Below are 18,586 nucleotides of genomic sequence, written 5' to 3' on the forward strand. Positions count from 1 at the left end.
GCTGATTAATGGAGCCATTGTGCTTGTTGTTCTTGCTCTGCCAAACCGTGCCATATGACAAAAGTGGCGTCCTATCTGTGGGCCATTGTGTTGCATCAGCTGGTCGAGTAAGTCTCAATTTTTTGTTACAGTTTTAATGATATATCAGTACAGAACAGATTAACAGATATAGAGGGAGATGTTGCAACAGTTTTAAAAGACTGTTTCAGGCTTTCTGGGGGGGGAAAAAATGAATTGCAGCACGTTGGTTGCTTTGGCAACCAATACTGGAGTCCTACCACACTAACCCAACAGTAAGCCAGCCAGCTTATTATCACCTAGTTAGCCGATTGTTCATTGCTTGTCCTTTTGTGTTTATTTTTTCCCCCCAACCTAAACAAAAACAGAACTCAAACCAAAACAAAAACCAGAAGTGCTTTTTAAAAAATAGAAATGACTACATGCATAAAGCAGAACTGTGAGGCCTGTCAGAACATGTTTATATTTACAGGGACAGGTTGTACCTTTACAGTACTCCATGAGGATCAGGACCTCCCACACGCTGTCTGACACAGGACTGATCGTAGAGTCCAGGTAACCAACGATGTTCTTATGGCCCGACAGCTCTTTCTGCAAAGAGGAAGAAAACGGGGGAAGAGCGGGACAGAAAGAAATATCAAACACGTGCTAAACAGCAACACAAAGAATCAACTGATGTGATAAAAGGATCGTGAGTGCTGGTTCATGTTTAGACATGTGTAGTGTTGCTCCTATATTGCTTCAGTTATGGTTCACCCAGCTATTGAATGTAGAAGCATGAAAACCACAGTCTGAAATAATGTGCTGCAAACTGCTTTAAAGACTCCCGTCATGTTAATCAGAGATGAGTCACCGATGAGCCAAACACTGCATAAAATCTTACACACTGCAATTGGTTTTTTTTAAATTCATCCATAAAATAAAATAAATTCTCCTAGAATTAAAACATCTTCTGAATTATTAAAATGTTTTTCTTAAATATTTGTAACTGCCGGCCTTGCCAAATATGATTGGAAGAAAAACACAGGTGTGAGTGCAATTCAACTGCTTCAGAGGCGAGCTCCGTTTGTTTTTTCACTTGATAACTCGTGCTCTTACACCATGCTCATCTCTTAACTCTTTAAGGCTACGTCCACACGTACCCGGGTATTTTTGAAAACTGAGATTTTTCTATGCGTTTGCACCTTTTGTCCACATGTAAACGGCGTTTTCGGTGACTGAAAACTGAGATTTCTAAAAACGCCTGCCAGGGTGGATATTTTCGAAAAACTCAGTTTTTTGCATTTATGTGTGGACGAGGAAAACGGAAAAAAGCAGCGTCAAAGATGTGCGCCTTTTTTGACGTCACACTGTGCGCCACGTTATTGTTTCGGTGAAATGAATTTCTACAATACTGTTACTGTTAATTGTTCTCTCTGCAGTGTTTAAATGCTTACATATACACACACAGTTACTGTCCCTCCACACATACGACTCGGTTCTGCTTCTATGCCCCAGCTTTGTTACTTTTTCCCACCGAGGCTTCTAGACTTCTGATTGGCCAACATTTCTACACGATTGGGAATATATCGCCACCTGTTGCTTTGGCATGTTCCTAGCAGTGTTTTCCTTCATTTTTCCGTTCACGTGTGGACGGGATTATTTTTTAAAACGGAAAATCTCCGTTTTCAAAAATACCCGTGTACGTGTGGACGTAGCCTTAATCTTAACTTTATTTATTCTTGTATTATTAATGCATCAGAGCACATCTGCTGGGTCCCAAAGGGCAGCACGAGGAGAGAAACTGCAATATTTCTTGGAAACCGACACACCTACAGTCGTGTCCCGACAGACCTGAACTGTGTCAAAGTTTAAGGTCAGCTGTTCGTGTGTGACACATTGTTCCAGTTGATGAAAAAGAATTGACACACAAAGCTGACTAAACAGCTGATAGTGAGCTGTTCTTCATTAGGACAGAGGAGAATAACATGAAAGCAGGAAAAGAGTGAAGAGAGTTGGACATGTGAAATGGTTATGGGTGGACTCAAACCCAGGACCCTGCAGCCTTTTGGCATATGGGTTGCCCACTCAACCAGGTGAGCAACCCAGCTTGCCCACTCAACCAGGTGAGCAACCCAAAAAAAAAAAAAAAATAAAATCATTCATTCATTCATTAAAACTCATTTTTTAAACTCAAACTGAGACCAGAAAAAAGGTTAAAAATGCAGCAATACAAACTTTTGGCACTATAATGACATTTTCAAAATAAAAGCCTCTAATGAGTTACAGGAAGTTAACAGGGTTCTCAGAATTGTGTCAAAGGTTCTAAATAAACACTGCATGTGAGCTGTAGAAAATATACCTGGACGCATAAAGGTTCAGACTTTCAAAACAAAAGCCTCAGATGTATTTATTGTTTTCCTTTTTTTTTTTTTACCGTTTATGAAATGCTGATGCTGCTCATTTATACAAACCTGAATAAGCCACCTCCATTCAGCTTTTCAGCCATAACATTTAAGCACAAAGTAATAGACCAGGTGCGGCAGGAGCAACAATACCAGTAATAGAAGACCAAGAGCAAGACGCATAACCTCATGATAAATCTAATAAATGACCCACAGAGCTGCATATCATCCTCATCACACCAAAGTTATAAGAGAGGATGACGGACATTGGTAGCAAATTTTGTAAAACTATTGAAAAAGCACTTACAATGGGCACACAACTTACTCCACTGTCATATGACAATGAAGTAATTATCTAAATTTCCACAATGTTACTGAAACACTTTAGCAATAAAGATAAGCACAAAGACCTTAAGTGTAGTTGAAATGAAGGAACACTGATGCTGCTCTCACCATGATAGTGATCTCTCTCTTGTAGACATTCAGGTCCGGGACATTGTTGACGTACATCCTTTTGAGAGCACAGCGTACACCGCTGTGCGTGCGAGCCAGAAACACCACAGAGAAGCCTCCTGTAAGAAGACGGAATGATAAGTTATCGTTACATCAGCTGCTTCGAAACTTTCTCTTGTATGGAAGTCATTGTACAGGATAACCTGAGGCTTCAGACGGAAGCACTCTATGTATAAAAACTTCACTTAAGATTCTGTATTGAGTCTCCTAATGGAAAATGGCTCACGTTCCAACATGATGATAAATGCATTTAAACTTTTTAAACCATCCATGTCACTCGTGGATGGTTATCAATGGTTCATCCAGACTGGTGGCCAGGCAACAAAGACATGTGCACATGCCAAACAAGAACTTCAAGGGTTGAAAAGTGAAGGTAACACAAACCAAAATCTCCCCAAACGGATGACATTTCTTGATTCCCTTTTGTAAAACAGCAATTACAGACTGTGTATAATCAAGCATTCTGAAAAGGACTCCAAAATGCTGATTAACCAGCAGCTAACAGGTTAAGGATAAGTTTATTTGGCCTGCATGGTCTGATCTAATTCGGACTAAATCACGCCATTTTCCTTTTAAACCAGAGTGGATTTCCAACAGAAAGTGGAAAATTGAAGTTTAGGGGTACAGTGTGCCAGTAAAGACAGATGTGCCAGTGTGTGCTGTGATGGGGCAGCCTTTGGTCTGATTACCAGGGGTTTGCTGAGTCACTGAGTGGCGGGCATCAAAGTCCACTGACCACAGAGAGGAATGAAAGCTCTACAATGGTGCACTTGTTATGAAAGTCACCTCAGGACAAAAGACCACATACTCACTACAATCGGAAGTTGTGTTTTAATGAGGGGAGTGCTACATAAGTGTATCTGATTAATGACGCTTACATTTGTGTGTCCTTGTGAGGACAGTAAACAGAAGACAGCAAGCCCCGGTCTGGCAAAGAGAACATAAACAGACTGAAGCAAAGTGTTTGCTTATATGTGGTCGCAACAGTGTGTTAATGTAGCACACATTATCAGATTGGAAGGAGTGGATGATGTCATCCCACAAGCTCAGAACAGAACAAAACAGGGAGGTAAAGACAAGAGGACAAGCTGCTATGTTAGAGCTGTGTTCAGTGTAAATGTGACACTGCAAATAAAATAACAGAGCGTTCAAAATGAGACTAGTTGGGTCTATTCTTTTTAGTCTTTCCTTCAATCGGGATTGGCAGTGTCAGAAATGCCCAGAATCTGGTGATTACTGCTAATTCTACAAAATAGTACAACAGGTTTATTATTCATGGTCTTGTTCACAAGTCATAAGTTGGTGTTTGAGACTGACCTGCAGATGTGCAAGCCTTTAACTCTTAAACCTGTGATTATACCCATCACATGCATAAAATATTCATCTGCAGCGTTTTCCTTCCAGCTTTGATTGCTTCCAGGACTAGGATGAGTGGACTGGTTACGAAATGTTTCTGATATGCGGTGGAATCAAACATTTTTTTGAGTAAACTACTTAAAAATAAGTCTTAAGCAATAAATAGACATTTGACATTTGCCTGGTCCTGCTGGTGGTTTCTTCCTGTTAAAAGGGAGTTTTTCCTTCCCACTGTTGCCAAAGTGCTTGCTCATAGGGGGTCATATTATTGTTGGGTTATTCTCTGTATGTATTGCAGAGTTTACCTTACAATATAAAGCACCTTGAGGCGACTGTTGTTGTGATTTTGTGCTGTACAAACAAAATTGAATTGAATTAAGTAAATTAAATTCCTGACAGTCTAAAACAAACTGTTTTTCTCAGAAATCACCAGATATGGTTGCAGTTAAAAAAAAAAAAAATCCCCCCCGTTGACTTCCTGTGACAAATTAAGTTATACTGCATAACTATCACTAATATAAAAAAATTAAATGGATGCATGACTGTCGCAGCTGTATCTGCAGCCAGGCTGTCATTTCAAGATTGAAGCAAAACAAAAATTCTGCCAAGTACAAGAGCCAAAGCTGTTTACGGCTGCTGGATGCTGTTCATTGATTTGCTTTGGTCTGCCCAGCGCGCTAAGGTCAGCTTGATGGTCACTCCAAACTGCCGTGCCTCGATTAAATTGATTTCCTGTAACAAGGCGGATGAGTACAAAGCCATGAGACAGAAAACTGAATCAAATGGTGGGTTAGGCTCCTATTTAAGAGATCCTTTTTAAAACACTGGGAAGCAGTCATTCTTGCAGATTTTCTGCAAGCTGAAAAACCAAATCATTTGTGATGTGCAGCATGCTTTATGGCCCTGCTGTTTGAGGCAAAAGCTACCTGTGAGTCATCTTGAGGTAAGCTCAAGCTTTGTGAGCTACTTTGCCACAAAGATTCAGGAAGCAGACGTAAAAATCTAACTTCAGGCAAGAAGATGTTGTGGAGGCTGAAATGGACAGGGTGACAGACTTTATAAGAAGAAATCCATTTGCTTAGGCAAAGGGCCAAGAGACTGAAAAGAGCAGTCTGTTTAAGGGCACATGGGAGAAATACAGCAAAGCAGGTAACTGAATAGACAGTAGAGATTTTAGGGCATTAAACCCTTGATGAGTCGATGTGCAGTCTAGTAAACTGAGGCAGTTGTCATGATGACTTTGAGGTGTGCAGATAAGTAATATCAGATGAGCAGCACTGATTGCAAGATTATTCCAGACTGAGATAATTGCAACAGGAGCAAATTATCGGCTCATCTCCGACCACAAGCATTTTGTTATTGGTTATGATACACAACAAAACCCTGAGTCATGAGTATCTGGGACATCTCACAGTACACAACCTGCAATGTCAGGAAAAAGACCAGAAACTGTTTTGTCTCAGATGTTTATTACTACTTTTTCCACACTAGCGTTTTCAGTCGTTTACCCAGAGTTGAAACGGCCCAAAACGCTTACGTTCCAGTCCTGCGCAAAAGCGAGTGAGAATTAAAGAAGTTGAAGAAAAGCCATCTGGAGCATGTACAAACTGATATTAATCTTTTTTATTTAGGGCTCTCAAAATTGAGAACAATCAAAACAACTGCTGTATAATGCCCTCCGCTATCTTTGTTTAATTGGTCACATGACTGCATCACATGACTAAAATGCATCATCGTTTTAGAAAGTCTGTGTTTTCGTTTTTCCTTGGGGAGAACGCCGTCTCAGTGTGGACGGGAGGCCAAAACGGACAGAAAATGATGCGTTTTTGTTTGAAAAACACATTAGTGTGAATGTAGCCTGAGAGTGAGATTTATGTCAGTGAGACCTGCGTATAAAAGATCAGGAAGCACAGCTGTGTTCAGAATTTAAGGAAAGCATGAGCAACAGTAGCTGCAGATATTCAAATATAAACTTTTAAAATTCTCCAATAAAAATCAGAGAATGTAGTTTTTAAATCTAGTTTTTCAGTGTGTTAACAACAGAAAGTCCTGAGACTGAATTTAATCAGAGATAACCATGCAATGGTTTGACGTTTGCCTAAAGCATTGTAAACACACACCATACATTGCTGCTTTCTTCTGTCCTCTTAGAGGACCATCCCACTTTATTGTACGAAATTAAAAAGATTTACCTGTGATAACTTCCAATGAATGTCTTTAAGATCAATAAAGACGCATGCATGTCAACAAAATCACTATAAAAGAAACAAAAACAATGCAGACAGAATTGTGGTAATTTTGTAATCTGTGGAGGTCTGCTTCAACCGATTCCTCTCCCTCATACTGGTCATTATTTATGACCGAATCAGTCTTGTAATGAAGTTGTTGACAGTAGTACTTGTTATTGCACTTGTACTTGTTCTGTTCCATAGCAGAAGGAGTACAGTCTCCTGCCGCACTCTAAGAAGGTGCCTTTGGAGTACATCAACCCTGGGGAACATAAAGATCCTCTCTGGAGAAGCAGCTGAATGCCATAACAACGAAAACATGAGACAACAGTAAGGCTGTAGATAGTTAACAGTAACAAAACCATCAATCATTTTAGCTTCTTTTAACGTCACATTTCACTTTTAAACTAGATTTGATATGAATTTGCGTTTTTAGTCTTCATCTTTATTAATCCTTATAAATAACATCATAAAGCATCTGATAATGAGGACAAGACAACAATTTCTTGTCAGAGAAGCCCGTCTCCTGTACACTGAAAGACCCTTTTGTCATGTCGGAGTCCCTCATTTGTCCAGGAAGTCTGTATGCTGGGCACAAAGCCTCTCTAAAACAAACCAGTCCACCCAGAGCCACTTAAGAGAATAATACATTCAATGGCGTACTACTTCCGTGGCAGGCATAGTCATGGGGGCAACAAAAGGCCCAGGGGCTGATTTAGTAGGAATCTGGTCCTGGAGCACATGGCCTCAGTCAATCACACACCAGGCCAGCGGGAAGACATGAAGATGTTTGTAGGATAGTGTGGGCTGAGGCTGTGACAGCCACTCTAGCTGCCAGGATCAGTGAGTTTGTCAGTTTGCAATGAACGAGGTAGGGGTCACAGCTTGTATCAATAACATCTATGAGCAGATTTCTGCACTGGATTAGGGATAATTACTAGCTTAAATTTTAAAAGGACCAAAAATTTAAAAGTAAAAACACATACAGAAAAAAAGTGTTAAAGCTGCTATCTAACACCTGCACACACACAAGCATCTACAAAACAAATAAAAATAAAAGCAGCTTTATGCGTCTTATTTTTAGTAGTGTGAATTAAAATCAGGGCTTAACACGTGTAATGCACAAAATTCCCCACGTTTTGAATGATCGGCAAGAAGTGCTGCAAGTAAACTGATCTTCACACCTGGAGAGTAAAGCTTATTTCAACAAGTTCCTCCAGCATACACAAACAGGCTTCCAAGATGTGAAGTTGCCAGCATGCAAAATGATCCTTTAGCTAAAATCTGACGAGGAACCTGCTCAGGAAGCTAAAACGACAACTGCATACATCAGCCCTGGGGAAGTTGATGCTTCCTCAGTGTATAAATCCCTCCTGTGGGAAGCGATTAAGCGATGAGATTCCCCTTAATTTTGAAATACAAAGTCTCACAGTGATTCTGGTTTGGTGTTTCTAAATCCATTCAGTGTGCTAAAGTCCTGGGGATAGGGATGACTTACTCCAGGAGTCATCAGCCATTAGTCACACCTCACTATTATTTTACTTCCCCTACTGCTCATCTGTACTGCAGAGAAATGATTCAAGTAGTTCCCCATGAATACACTGTCAGCTGTCAATGACAGTTGGGAGGAAAACCCCAAGTCCATGAGGCCAAGACGGGGGTGGGGGAGGGGGTGAATACTCACATTAAAGCCTGGTGCCGAGCGAGGGCTGTAATTACCAGAAAATTTTCCCTGGCCCTGAATCTAGCGCTGTGGACCCTGACATCACTGAAAAGCCTGACAAACTGGGACAGCCCGCATGACAGCCTTTGGAAGAGGCTTGAAAGAGGATCTGAACAGCCTTTAGAAAACAGACACTCAGCACGCCTTTTATACAGGAAAGAAAGAAAAACCTCTGAAGTGATAGGAGTGTCTCACTGAGGGAGGATTAGGGGATTTAGCAGCATGCAAAGACAATACATTTATAGTTTGTGCTCAGGCACGAGGTGCAGATGTTCTCCTTCTGAAGCGTGACGTCATCGGTGATAACAAACCACTGTACAACCATCTTTCTGTTTCTTTCTGCCTCTTGCTTTTCAACCCACAGCACTACGAACTCAAACATGTCGTTGAAAGTCACAAACAGACAAACAAAAGCAAAACATCTAGTTGAGAGTATAGAAAGCACAAAGCCGTTTCTTTGGGAGGACATTTTTAGCAGGCTGAGGTATTTCCTCTTTGAGGCCCCTGTACCCCAACATGAACCCACATCCCCTCCCCTACAAGTCTTTCCCTAAAAGAGTTGTAGGGCTTGAAGATAAGAGACACTAGCCTGGAATAGCCAGTAAAACTTTCATTTAAGCTTGTAACAATGTTGTGTGAACATAAGGGGCCTTTATTCTTTGTTACTGATGGACTTCAAATTATAAAAATGAGGAACTGGATAAAAGGAAAAAAAAGAATTTTTTTCTGTGCCACATTCACCTAAAAATCTCATCTTTGCCCTTTTCTCTGAATTTGCCTCAAGTCTAATTTCTCAAGAATCCAACTTGGAAAGAGATTTGATTTGGCTAACAAGCAAAAGCTTAGAAATGTCTTACATCAACAGTGTAAGATTCCTGGACTCTGTACTGAGGCTGTGTGAATGATAAAGCAGCCTTACCTTCAACAAAATTACAAATATTTAATGTGAAGTCCATGAAGAACAATGTCTTGACTCATTTTCATTACAGATAAATACTATGAGAAGTGAACAGTGTTTCCCACAGATTTTATTGCCTGTGAGTGTATATACATCCATGTTGGTATGCATGTGACTCTTTATCACTACGTCATATCACATCAGATAAACCTGCAACCCACGCTTTAATATGTGCTTTTAAATGCTTTTTACCCATCATGCACAGAATTAGCATAAGAAGCTATTTGGACCAAAGAGACTAAAAAACAGATATCAAGGGCCAAAGGGTTTCAAGTTTGGCTTTGTGAAGTTCTCAACTCTGCTTTCTGCAGATTGTCGCTCAACAGAACCACAAACTCCAGTTCACACTATGCCAGTTCACAGCCAAGTGTGAAGAGGCTGGGATGAGTTGGCCCCACTAAGACCGAGTTCAGGCCTCTCAGCCGAAAAAGGGAGGCGTGTCCGTGTCAGTGTCCGACGTGTTTTTGCTGGGGAGATTATGGCTCTCAGCTGGCTTGGGAACACCTTAGTGTGTTCCCCAAAGAAGAGGTTGAGGGCATGACTGGAAGAGAGGAAGGTCTGGGCATCTCTGCTTAGATGGCTGCCCCTGCGACCTGTGAGGAGTGGGGGCAGTTTACAGCAAATGAGCAGTGAGCAGGCTGGGATAACCCAAGACGGGAGAAACAATCCAATTTAAATTTCCAACATAACTTGACATTTAATTTTTCCAGATGTTCAATAATGTAATTCAGCAGAAAATGGTCATTAAAGTGCTCTTGAATGGGCCAAAACCTTGGTTAATTCTTTCTGAAGTTACATCAGCTCTAATACTGAAGAACAAGTCAAAAATAAAACACTTTGCTCACATCTTCATGCAGACTAACTGGCGACATTTTTTCCACAATAAATGCAGAAAATGGATTTTCATTAACCGACTTCAGGGCCTTTGTCCATTTCCCAACCTGTGCCAGCTGCTCCTGCTAATTACCGATAATGACTTTTTGATCCTCAGTATTTTAGCAAATCCTCTGAGAGCTGGTATTACACGGACTAATGCGAGAAAGACCTGCTCCTTGGCAGGCCAACATATTTGCAAACATGCGATTTGCGAATGTTGAGTTATAGCAAAGCTGTATTTCTGAAATCAAATATAAAAGGAACATGTGTTTTGTGTTGTATGGGCAAAGTAAATGTCTATTTTAAACTAGGAGCCAACGTTAAGGTTAGACTGCCTTATTTCCATCCGTAGCCAAAACACAGACCATATAACCTGGGATCCTTCATGCTCTTTCAACACTGACATCTATCTGCAAACACGACGGCCCTGTAACCCAGTTTAGGTTAAGGACACAGCTTAATCAGTTTCTCGTATGTCCTCAAAACTTAGACTACAGTAACACTCACACCTAAAAATAGACAGGGGCTTGTTTTTAGCAGGCAGCCGAGAGATTCTGCACTTTTTCCTGAAACACTGCACCACCGTGTCATTTTGTCTAAACCTTTCAAGATAGAAAACTGCAATAAATCCAATTTCAAATAAATGTAAGAATTCAGGTTTTGGATTTTATTTTTGATTAAATATGGTTCAAGATAACATTCAAATCTGCTTAATTAAAAGCTGTTCCTCATCTGCTCACAGTTGTCAGCCTACTTGGAGTTGAAATGCTTCAAAGAAACAAGTTCGAGTTAAGTATGCAGGACGACAGCAAGAAGATAACCAAGGTCAGCTATTTTTAAACTGACAAAGGTGAGGGTGGCGCTGTGCCAAAGCACAGATGTGATAGTGAGTGTGCTGAAGTAAAATGAACCAAAGGTATACTCAGATACAAGAGCAAACCACCAAATCTGGCATGTTTCAACATCTGGAACTGGGACTTGGTCATAACTTAAGAGGAAGATCGCATTTTGATGTTAAAGGTTTTGAAAAGCACACATTTCAGTGACAACTGAATTGTTGTGGATTTTAAAGAGCAACCTGCTGGTTAAATTGATTTCCCAGAAATTAATGTCTGAAAAGCTAATGCATTATTTTATGTTTTGTAAGACAAAGGCTGAAAATTAGAGTTAGAAGGGTGAATTTTAAGCAGCGTTCCTAAAATAAAGGCTTTCTCCATCAACTGTGTGCACATGTTGCACAGGTATGTGTTGCATGCAGCAGTGAGTGGTGTTCTTACTGAATTACATCATGCTGTCTTCACAGCTCTGTTAATGGAGAGTTCACTTTCACTTGACACGTCCTGGTACATGTTTGTTCACATGATGTTTTCATGCTTTGCAAAAGCCCATGCTGTGATTATTATTTCCTGTGAGGGAGGACAGCACTCTAAAGCTATTTCTCCAAAGCACTGTGCTTAGAGGAAGGTCACAGCAGCAGCACAGCAAATGGTTTATTGATTTGCAAATTTCATGCTTTATGAAGTTTTATGGCAATCCGTCTTCTGTATAACGCAATGTTTTATAACCATTTCTTTATCAAACAGAAGAGGTAAAATCCTATAGGGAGCAGATAATTGGCATCCTGAAGAGTTTGGAGAGAACACCTAGATAATACTTTAATTTTAAGTAGTCAGCCACCACTGCTTATCCACATCACAAAAGCAGCATCTCAGCAAAGTAGGCCAAATTCCCCAACTTCCAATTACTTCCTCTAGTTCCTCCTAAGCTGGCTATTTTCAAAATTTCTTTTTAGCGATTTTCACAAAAGTCATCGCTTCTTTACACAAATTAAGCTAAACCTCTCTTAACCTTGGTGAAATCTACCAGTTAATGAAAGCACTTTGCACTACAGGCTTGGAAGCAAGTTATAAATATAAGTTAGTGGTAGGGCTGGGTATCGTCACTGATTTCGAGAATTAATTTGATTTTAATCGCAGAAATTTTGCATCAGTCAGAAATATTATAACTCTGATCACATATCAGTACATTTCCATATTTTTATATCTATAAAAAGAAAGCTGACACTTGCGAGACGTTATCAAAAGTGTAAGGATCACAGCAGATGCCTTTGTGTCAAAGTAGCTGAGGATGAAACAGAAAAACATGAAGATTTTCCTGGCCTGGGATTTTATAGCAGACGACCTAAAAAAAATATTCTGCCGTAGATCAAAAACGAAAGAAAATCATTAATCGACATATGAACATTACCTGATGCTGCTGAAGTGAAGCAGAGCAAAGTTAGAGGTTTTATTAGAGACGCATCTGAGCGTTTCACAATTTTGCATAATTTTAAAAAGTTTAAATTTGTTCAGAAGCCTATTGAACAGCAGAAATTAGGTTTTCTTTTCGGAAGTAAGTAAAAGGGGAAAAAAACAGCGGCCGATAGCGCTGTAAGAACAATAGACTTGTGCGTAATAAGCAAGCGAATAATGCAGAAAAAAGATTTTTAGACGGGAAACTGTTGTTGAAGTACAGAGAGAGAGCTCTACATGAAGTGTGATTTTATCGTGGTGGAAGCAAAACAGAAAAACAAAGAGGAAATTCATGACGATGTTTATGTGAAGCGTAGTTTGGATCTTCTTTTGCTGCAGGTTCAGTCAATATTGTTTGGAGAGAGATCAAACCTGCAGCTTCTGAATCTAGTACAAAAAGGACGTAAACACAAAGCGCGGACCCGCCGACGCATCAGAATCAGCGAGTTGTCGGCTTTCAGCTCCAACCATGTCCGTGCCGTCAGGTGAGAAAGGCGACATCTCACTGATTCTGATGCGTCAGCAGCTCCACGCTTTGTGTTTACATCTTAGTGCAGAATCCGTGTACCTGCTCTCATTTACTGTTTTAGCTGTTTGGTGGTTGTTGAAATTTTGTGAGGTTTAACCTGAGAATCTTGCGTTTCGGGCAAAATAAATTTATATTTAAAAATCGATTCAGGATTTGAATGAATCAGTATCACGTTATCCAAGCTAGAATCGATTTTAATCGATAATCAAACCCCACCCCTAGTTAGTGGTCAGATACAAAAGTTATTTATAAGCATCTACAGTCTAAACCAAGCAATTCTAACTCCCTTTCAGTCCCCTTAAAGCAAACCTTTCTCTTATTGGTTGGTCATTTCAAACAGAAGATTTGGACAACAGTCGGTGGGGGCCAGAGTGTCCATAAAATGGCCATTTTTGGGATAGTCCACCTTCTATGACCTCATACAGAGCATTAAGTAGAAAAACATTCAGAAACAAAGTATCAACAGCAGTATGAAACATTTGCCTCATAAGGATTGCTTATAGATATAGATATACGGTCATTTCAGTATCTGAAACTTTTACTTTCATTATAAAAGCCAATTATTGTATTTAACATGAAAACTTTGACAAGAAAAATAACTGGAGGCAGAACGTTCAATTATCAGGCACTTCTCCTGTCGAACTAGCTTCCAGGCGCCGAGCTGAGCCCCTTTTAGTGCTGCTCATAGGGATTCAGGAGGCAGACTCTCTCTACTTTTAAGATGAGGCTTTAAAGTTTCCTTTTTGATAAAGCTCGTCGTTAGAAGTGCATCATGTGACCCTGAACCATCGATTAGTTATGCTGCTGTAAGCTCAGACTGCTAAATTATTTCCCATGATGCACAGAGCATTTCTTCTCCACTCCCCTCTTTTCACTCCAGATGTGTTTATTTGCCACGATGCATACGTTTTGTTGGTTTTTCTACATTCCCATATCCTCTCTACTCCTTCCTCTCACACCAGAGTCTTCCTCTCCACCATTGTCATGCTGCTCACAGGGGACAGTTTGATTGCTGGGGGTTCTCCTTGTTATATTGAAGGGTTTTTACTTTGCTGTTTTCAGTTTCTTAGGGCAACTAATGTCGGGAGTTAGAGTCATGTAAATAAAACAGGTTTAAAAGAAAGATTTCTGGAAAATGAAATACTTCCCCTTACTAAGCCATCTACCCAACAATATCCCTACTTTGATCATTAAAACTGCAGTTATTTCATACAGCTTCCAACCTGGACTCTTCCCATTACATATTCAGTTATTTTTTCACTTGGCAGCAGTCAAGGCCTTGCAGTCAATCACACTTCTACCCTGACTCGAGTGGATGCTGAGAAGCACTTTAAAAAACAGATGTAAGTATGTAAAAAAGCTTTTCTAAGAGGCAGCGCCATAAAAGGAAACATGAAGAGGTGAGGCGATGACTGTACACTTTCTTCATCCTGGGATTACTGAGCTGGAAGGTTCTGGCAGTCGGCTCTCATACGTCTTACCGTAACAGCAGTGTTTACAACTGAACAGGCAGACAAAAGTGGTTTGAAGGGTTTATGATGGAAACGGGAGGGACGAAGGGGTGACGCTGTACGGGCCAGTTGTGCTGGTGCTCTAAAATCCAAAGGCTGAACGAAATAAAAGGATAATCAGTTAAGTCTTTGTGCTTTTCAAGAAACTATTCGGTTTATTTTTACTTGCCAGACTTTAGGCAAAGATTGTTCTTTTCGTCAGTGGGAAAAATAAAAATCCCATCACCGTCACTGCAATACCATGACAACCTCTGAGCCACAATTTAGGATAAACCCAGATTTTGATGAAAGTGTTGTAATTAAGACAAATAAAAGCCAGGACGAGTGGTGGTTAGACTCCACTGCCACGTTGTGAGGAGACTCTGATGGCTGAGAAACAAAGTTTGAAGCCCTTTTGCCTTTCTGCTCTAACTACTTACACATCAGTACAAACAAATCAGTTCAATAAATTTAATTTGCAGACCCAAAAATGCACACAAAATAGTCACCATGTGTTCTTCAGTGTTGATGTAAACTTTAACAAACCCGTCAACACAAACACAATCACTGATGACATATTTTGGCCAATTACACATTTACACACACCTTGTGTTTCTCTCATTTATCATTAAATCCTAGTAACTGGCACCCATAACCAGCAAAATTACAGTAATAAGAGCTTCGCCTTTAAGCTGTTATGATATTGTGTTCCAGGATGTGCCACTCAACTGGTTTACAAGCAAATTCCATTTATTCTTAATTTTGTTATCCAGTTATTCTGTAGTGTTTTTTCCCTTTAAAACAAACAAAATGAATAAATAAGCAGTGCTTAGATGGTTTAAAGAATGAAATGGTTCTGAATTAGATAAATGTTTGTCAGGTTTCGAACAGCCCATGCCAGACCAGGGTCGTGTGGTCAACACCTCTGACTCACTATCATGTGGTCCAATGAGTTCAGAGTTTAGTTTCTACATTACAGCAGGACAGGAAACATGTTTTTATGCACAAGACATGATGGCATATTAACATTAGGTCACTTCCAATGAATACTTAACAAAAAGCAGTCGTCATTCATGGTCACCACTAGGGCTGCACGATTAATCATTAGAAAATCGCGATCTCGATTCATACTTATGTGCGATCTCATTTCCAAATGACAACGATTTTTTAAAAAAAGAAAAAAAGACGACGATTGTACCGCATTTTGATCCGGGACGTAATCTGCATGAAAACAAGCGCTCACTCTTCCTGCTCAACAAATGACAAGGGCGGAGCCTTATACCACGTGATACAGAAGCTGTACCGTGTGACGCTAAAATTGGCAGGGAAAAAACAACGGAGAGCACGTCAGGGATGACGAGAAAGTGACTGGAGAAAATCCGTCCCGGACAACCACCCAAACATCAATAACGGGAACCTTATACAGCGCTTCCCTATACCCGTCGAACTCCCGCAGGCACAAAGAAATTACGGAGGCTATTACTTATCACCTGACCAAAGATATGGCTCCATCAACACTGTGCAAAACGAGGGATTTAGGAAAATGATCAACACCCTAGACAAACGCTACACAGTGCCGTCCCGCAACTATTTTTCTATTGTTGCACTACCTGCTCTATACACGCAGTGTCGAGCAACGGTGGAGACGCAATTTCAAGCAGTACAACATTTTGCGGCAACGACAAAATGTGAGACATTTGATGTTTTTATGTTTATTTATTGTTTTTATGTTCAGTCTCAACTGTTACGAAGTTGATGTGCAGCTAATAAGTGCAATAAATATTTATACTGGAAAAGAAAATCGTGAGAGAATCGTGATCTCAATTCTAAGCAAAAAAATCGTGATTCTCATTTTATGCAAAATCGTGCAGCCCTAGTCACCACCAATGATTTAATTCATAACAATAAAAAACAAAACATACAAGAAGCAATACGGCATCCTGTGAATCTGACTTTTAATTTACACATTTACCATGTAAATCCAGTAAACTGTTTGCTGCGCCTCAAAGAGACAGCCATAAAACCCACCATTCGTCAATTACTGATCAAAACCAAATCCATCACTGAAAGTGGGCTCATGTTAAAGCGCTGTAGTGAATCTCCTCATCAATCAATGTCTTTTTGTTTCCACATGACCCGAGTTCACTCCCACCTTTGGCTCGCTGCCCACTGCAAACCAGCTCATGGTGAATTGGTAGAAAATTATTCATTTGCAGCTTCACAAAGAGGATGGCGGGCAGCGCAGCGAGGCAGAGACAGAAGGCCTCAATGAGCAAGCACAAAGGCAGCGATGCCCATCACGGGACCGAGAGCTGTGTCGTACCAGCATTCTTTCTACGGTGCTAGAATAAGACAACAAAGAGGCACAATGTGCCCATTCATCACCATTACAGTATGCTAATATTGTAGATGGGATGCTTTTTCATTACGATGTGCTGGCAGAGGGAGGATCAAATGACTTATAATTTCCTCTTATGTCACATCATATAATATTTATATATTCTGAGCATCCCGACATGATTATGGTGTATATGTCAATCCATTTTAATCCAAGCTCAGCACAGGAAAAAAATAAATCTGATTTTATTGATTAGCGTAGACAGCATGGATGTCCTGGCAGATGTACTGATCGACCGGAGAACAATGTTTACCACATGAGCACTATTTAATTATTTTCAACACATTCGTTGTTGATGGATGAGAAAGGAAGGGGTGGGGAAAAAGCATAGCTTAAGACGCTTCCTGTACGAGTGATGAGCGCTTTATCTTCATTTGTTTGAGACTCACTACAAGACCCACAGGGTTGGGTCATTAGAATACTGGGTGTCATTTTGTTTTATTTTGCCAATTTCGTGGTCTGCTTCCTTCAGTTCAACTTATTAAATATTCAATTTTTAAAGCTCAACAGCAGAATAGCACCCCAAGCAGATCCCTGCTTCCTTTATACGCAGCTGGGCTACAGCACAAAGTAGCACACAGACACTAATCCGGTGTTTGACAGAAACCAGCATTGTACGGTCAACATTATAGAGAGCAACATTATTATAGAGCATTATAGAACAAAGCACCAGAAACTGCACTAGAACCCATGCTAGGTAAGCACTGTTTATTAAGTATCTGTGTCAGTGTGGGGCACTGCACAGTTTAAAAGTCCAGCGTGAGCCGATTACTTACCACTCCAAAGTTCCAAAGCTGAGGCTTTGAAACCAGTGGATACCATCATCTATGGCTCCTGTTTGTTTTTAATCCTATTAACACCAACAAAACATCTCAGAGCTTACAGGTTCCTGTACCCTGGTCATTAAGACCACATTACCAGTTTCTTCTACCAGAAGTAGTAAAAGTAGAAGAAGAAGGAGAAAACATCTCTTCAAATATATCAGGCTGCAGGGTTGTCAAAAATAAATAAAACTGATAATCAGATATTAAAAATGACTATCGGATTAGACACTCATTTGCACATGTACTGCCAACAGTGCCATCTTTGCTTACTCCAATGGACACACAGCTTTGCGCACACCTACAGGCAGGCATTCAGGTGAACAGCCCCTCCCTTCTCTAGTACTAGAACACATGAACCGTTCACAACGCTGAACATTTTATGAGCAATTTCAACAGATCAGATGCTGTTGAAATGTTGAAACATGAGCTTTATTAAGTGTTAAGCAGTTATCAATAAATGTTAATCTGGACCTAGCAAACATCGGTCCTGTTGGTTCTGCCTGTCCATAACATTAAGAGTGTTAATTTAACAGGACAGCACAATTATTTGTCTAAAATAAATAAATAAATGTTTCTCTTAAAAGTCAGACTGAAGCTGAGAAAAGTCTACCAGCAACTAAGAAGAAATAGTGGTGGTCTACCTTACCAGAATCAAGTCACGAGAAGCACAGCACTACCTCAAAAAACCTATAAATATGGTCTTTTTTGCACTAGAAGAGAGAGCAACACTTTTTCCCGACACAGAACAATTTTCGATTTCAAGTTTGAAAACTTAAGTATTGTGACTGGATGTTATTGATAAATGAAATGCTAAAAAAAAATGGGTGTTTTCTTTTGGCTTCTAGAGGCTCAATTAAAAAACTAATGTTCAAGTTAGCTGACCAATAGTACACATGTGTGATGTGCCTAATAGTTAGCGTTTCCTAATTGGTTGATTGCATTCTGCCTTGGTGGATGGGGGTGAATGCATATTACTGTGTGAACATTGTTTCATTGCA

General features: G+C 40.1%; 1 protein-coding gene across 2 annotated transcripts in view; it reads right to left on the reverse strand.

Moving 5' to 3' along the window:
* The window catches only part of bmp2k (BMP2 inducible kinase), a 57,504-nt gene that overhangs the window by 28,965 nt on the left and 9,953 nt on the right, over nt 1–18,586 (reverse strand). For both annotated transcript variants that reach the window (XM_085181000.1, XM_085180999.1), the window contains exons 2-3: nt 2,856–2,974; nt 504–609 (exon numbers count right to left, since the gene is read on the reverse strand). In XM_085181000.1, the coding sequence (XP_085037126.1) occupies nt 504–609; nt 2,856–2,974 (225 nt within the window). The remainder of the gene's footprint in view (nt 1–503; nt 610–2,855; nt 2,975–18,586) is intronic.

Source organism: Neolamprologus multifasciatus, chromosome 12 (assembly GCF_963576455.1).
Source record: "Neolamprologus multifasciatus chromosome 12, fNeoMul1.2, whole genome shotgun sequence".
Classification (NCBI taxonomy): Eukaryota; Metazoa; Chordata; class Actinopteri; order Cichliformes; family Cichlidae; genus Neolamprologus; species Neolamprologus multifasciatus.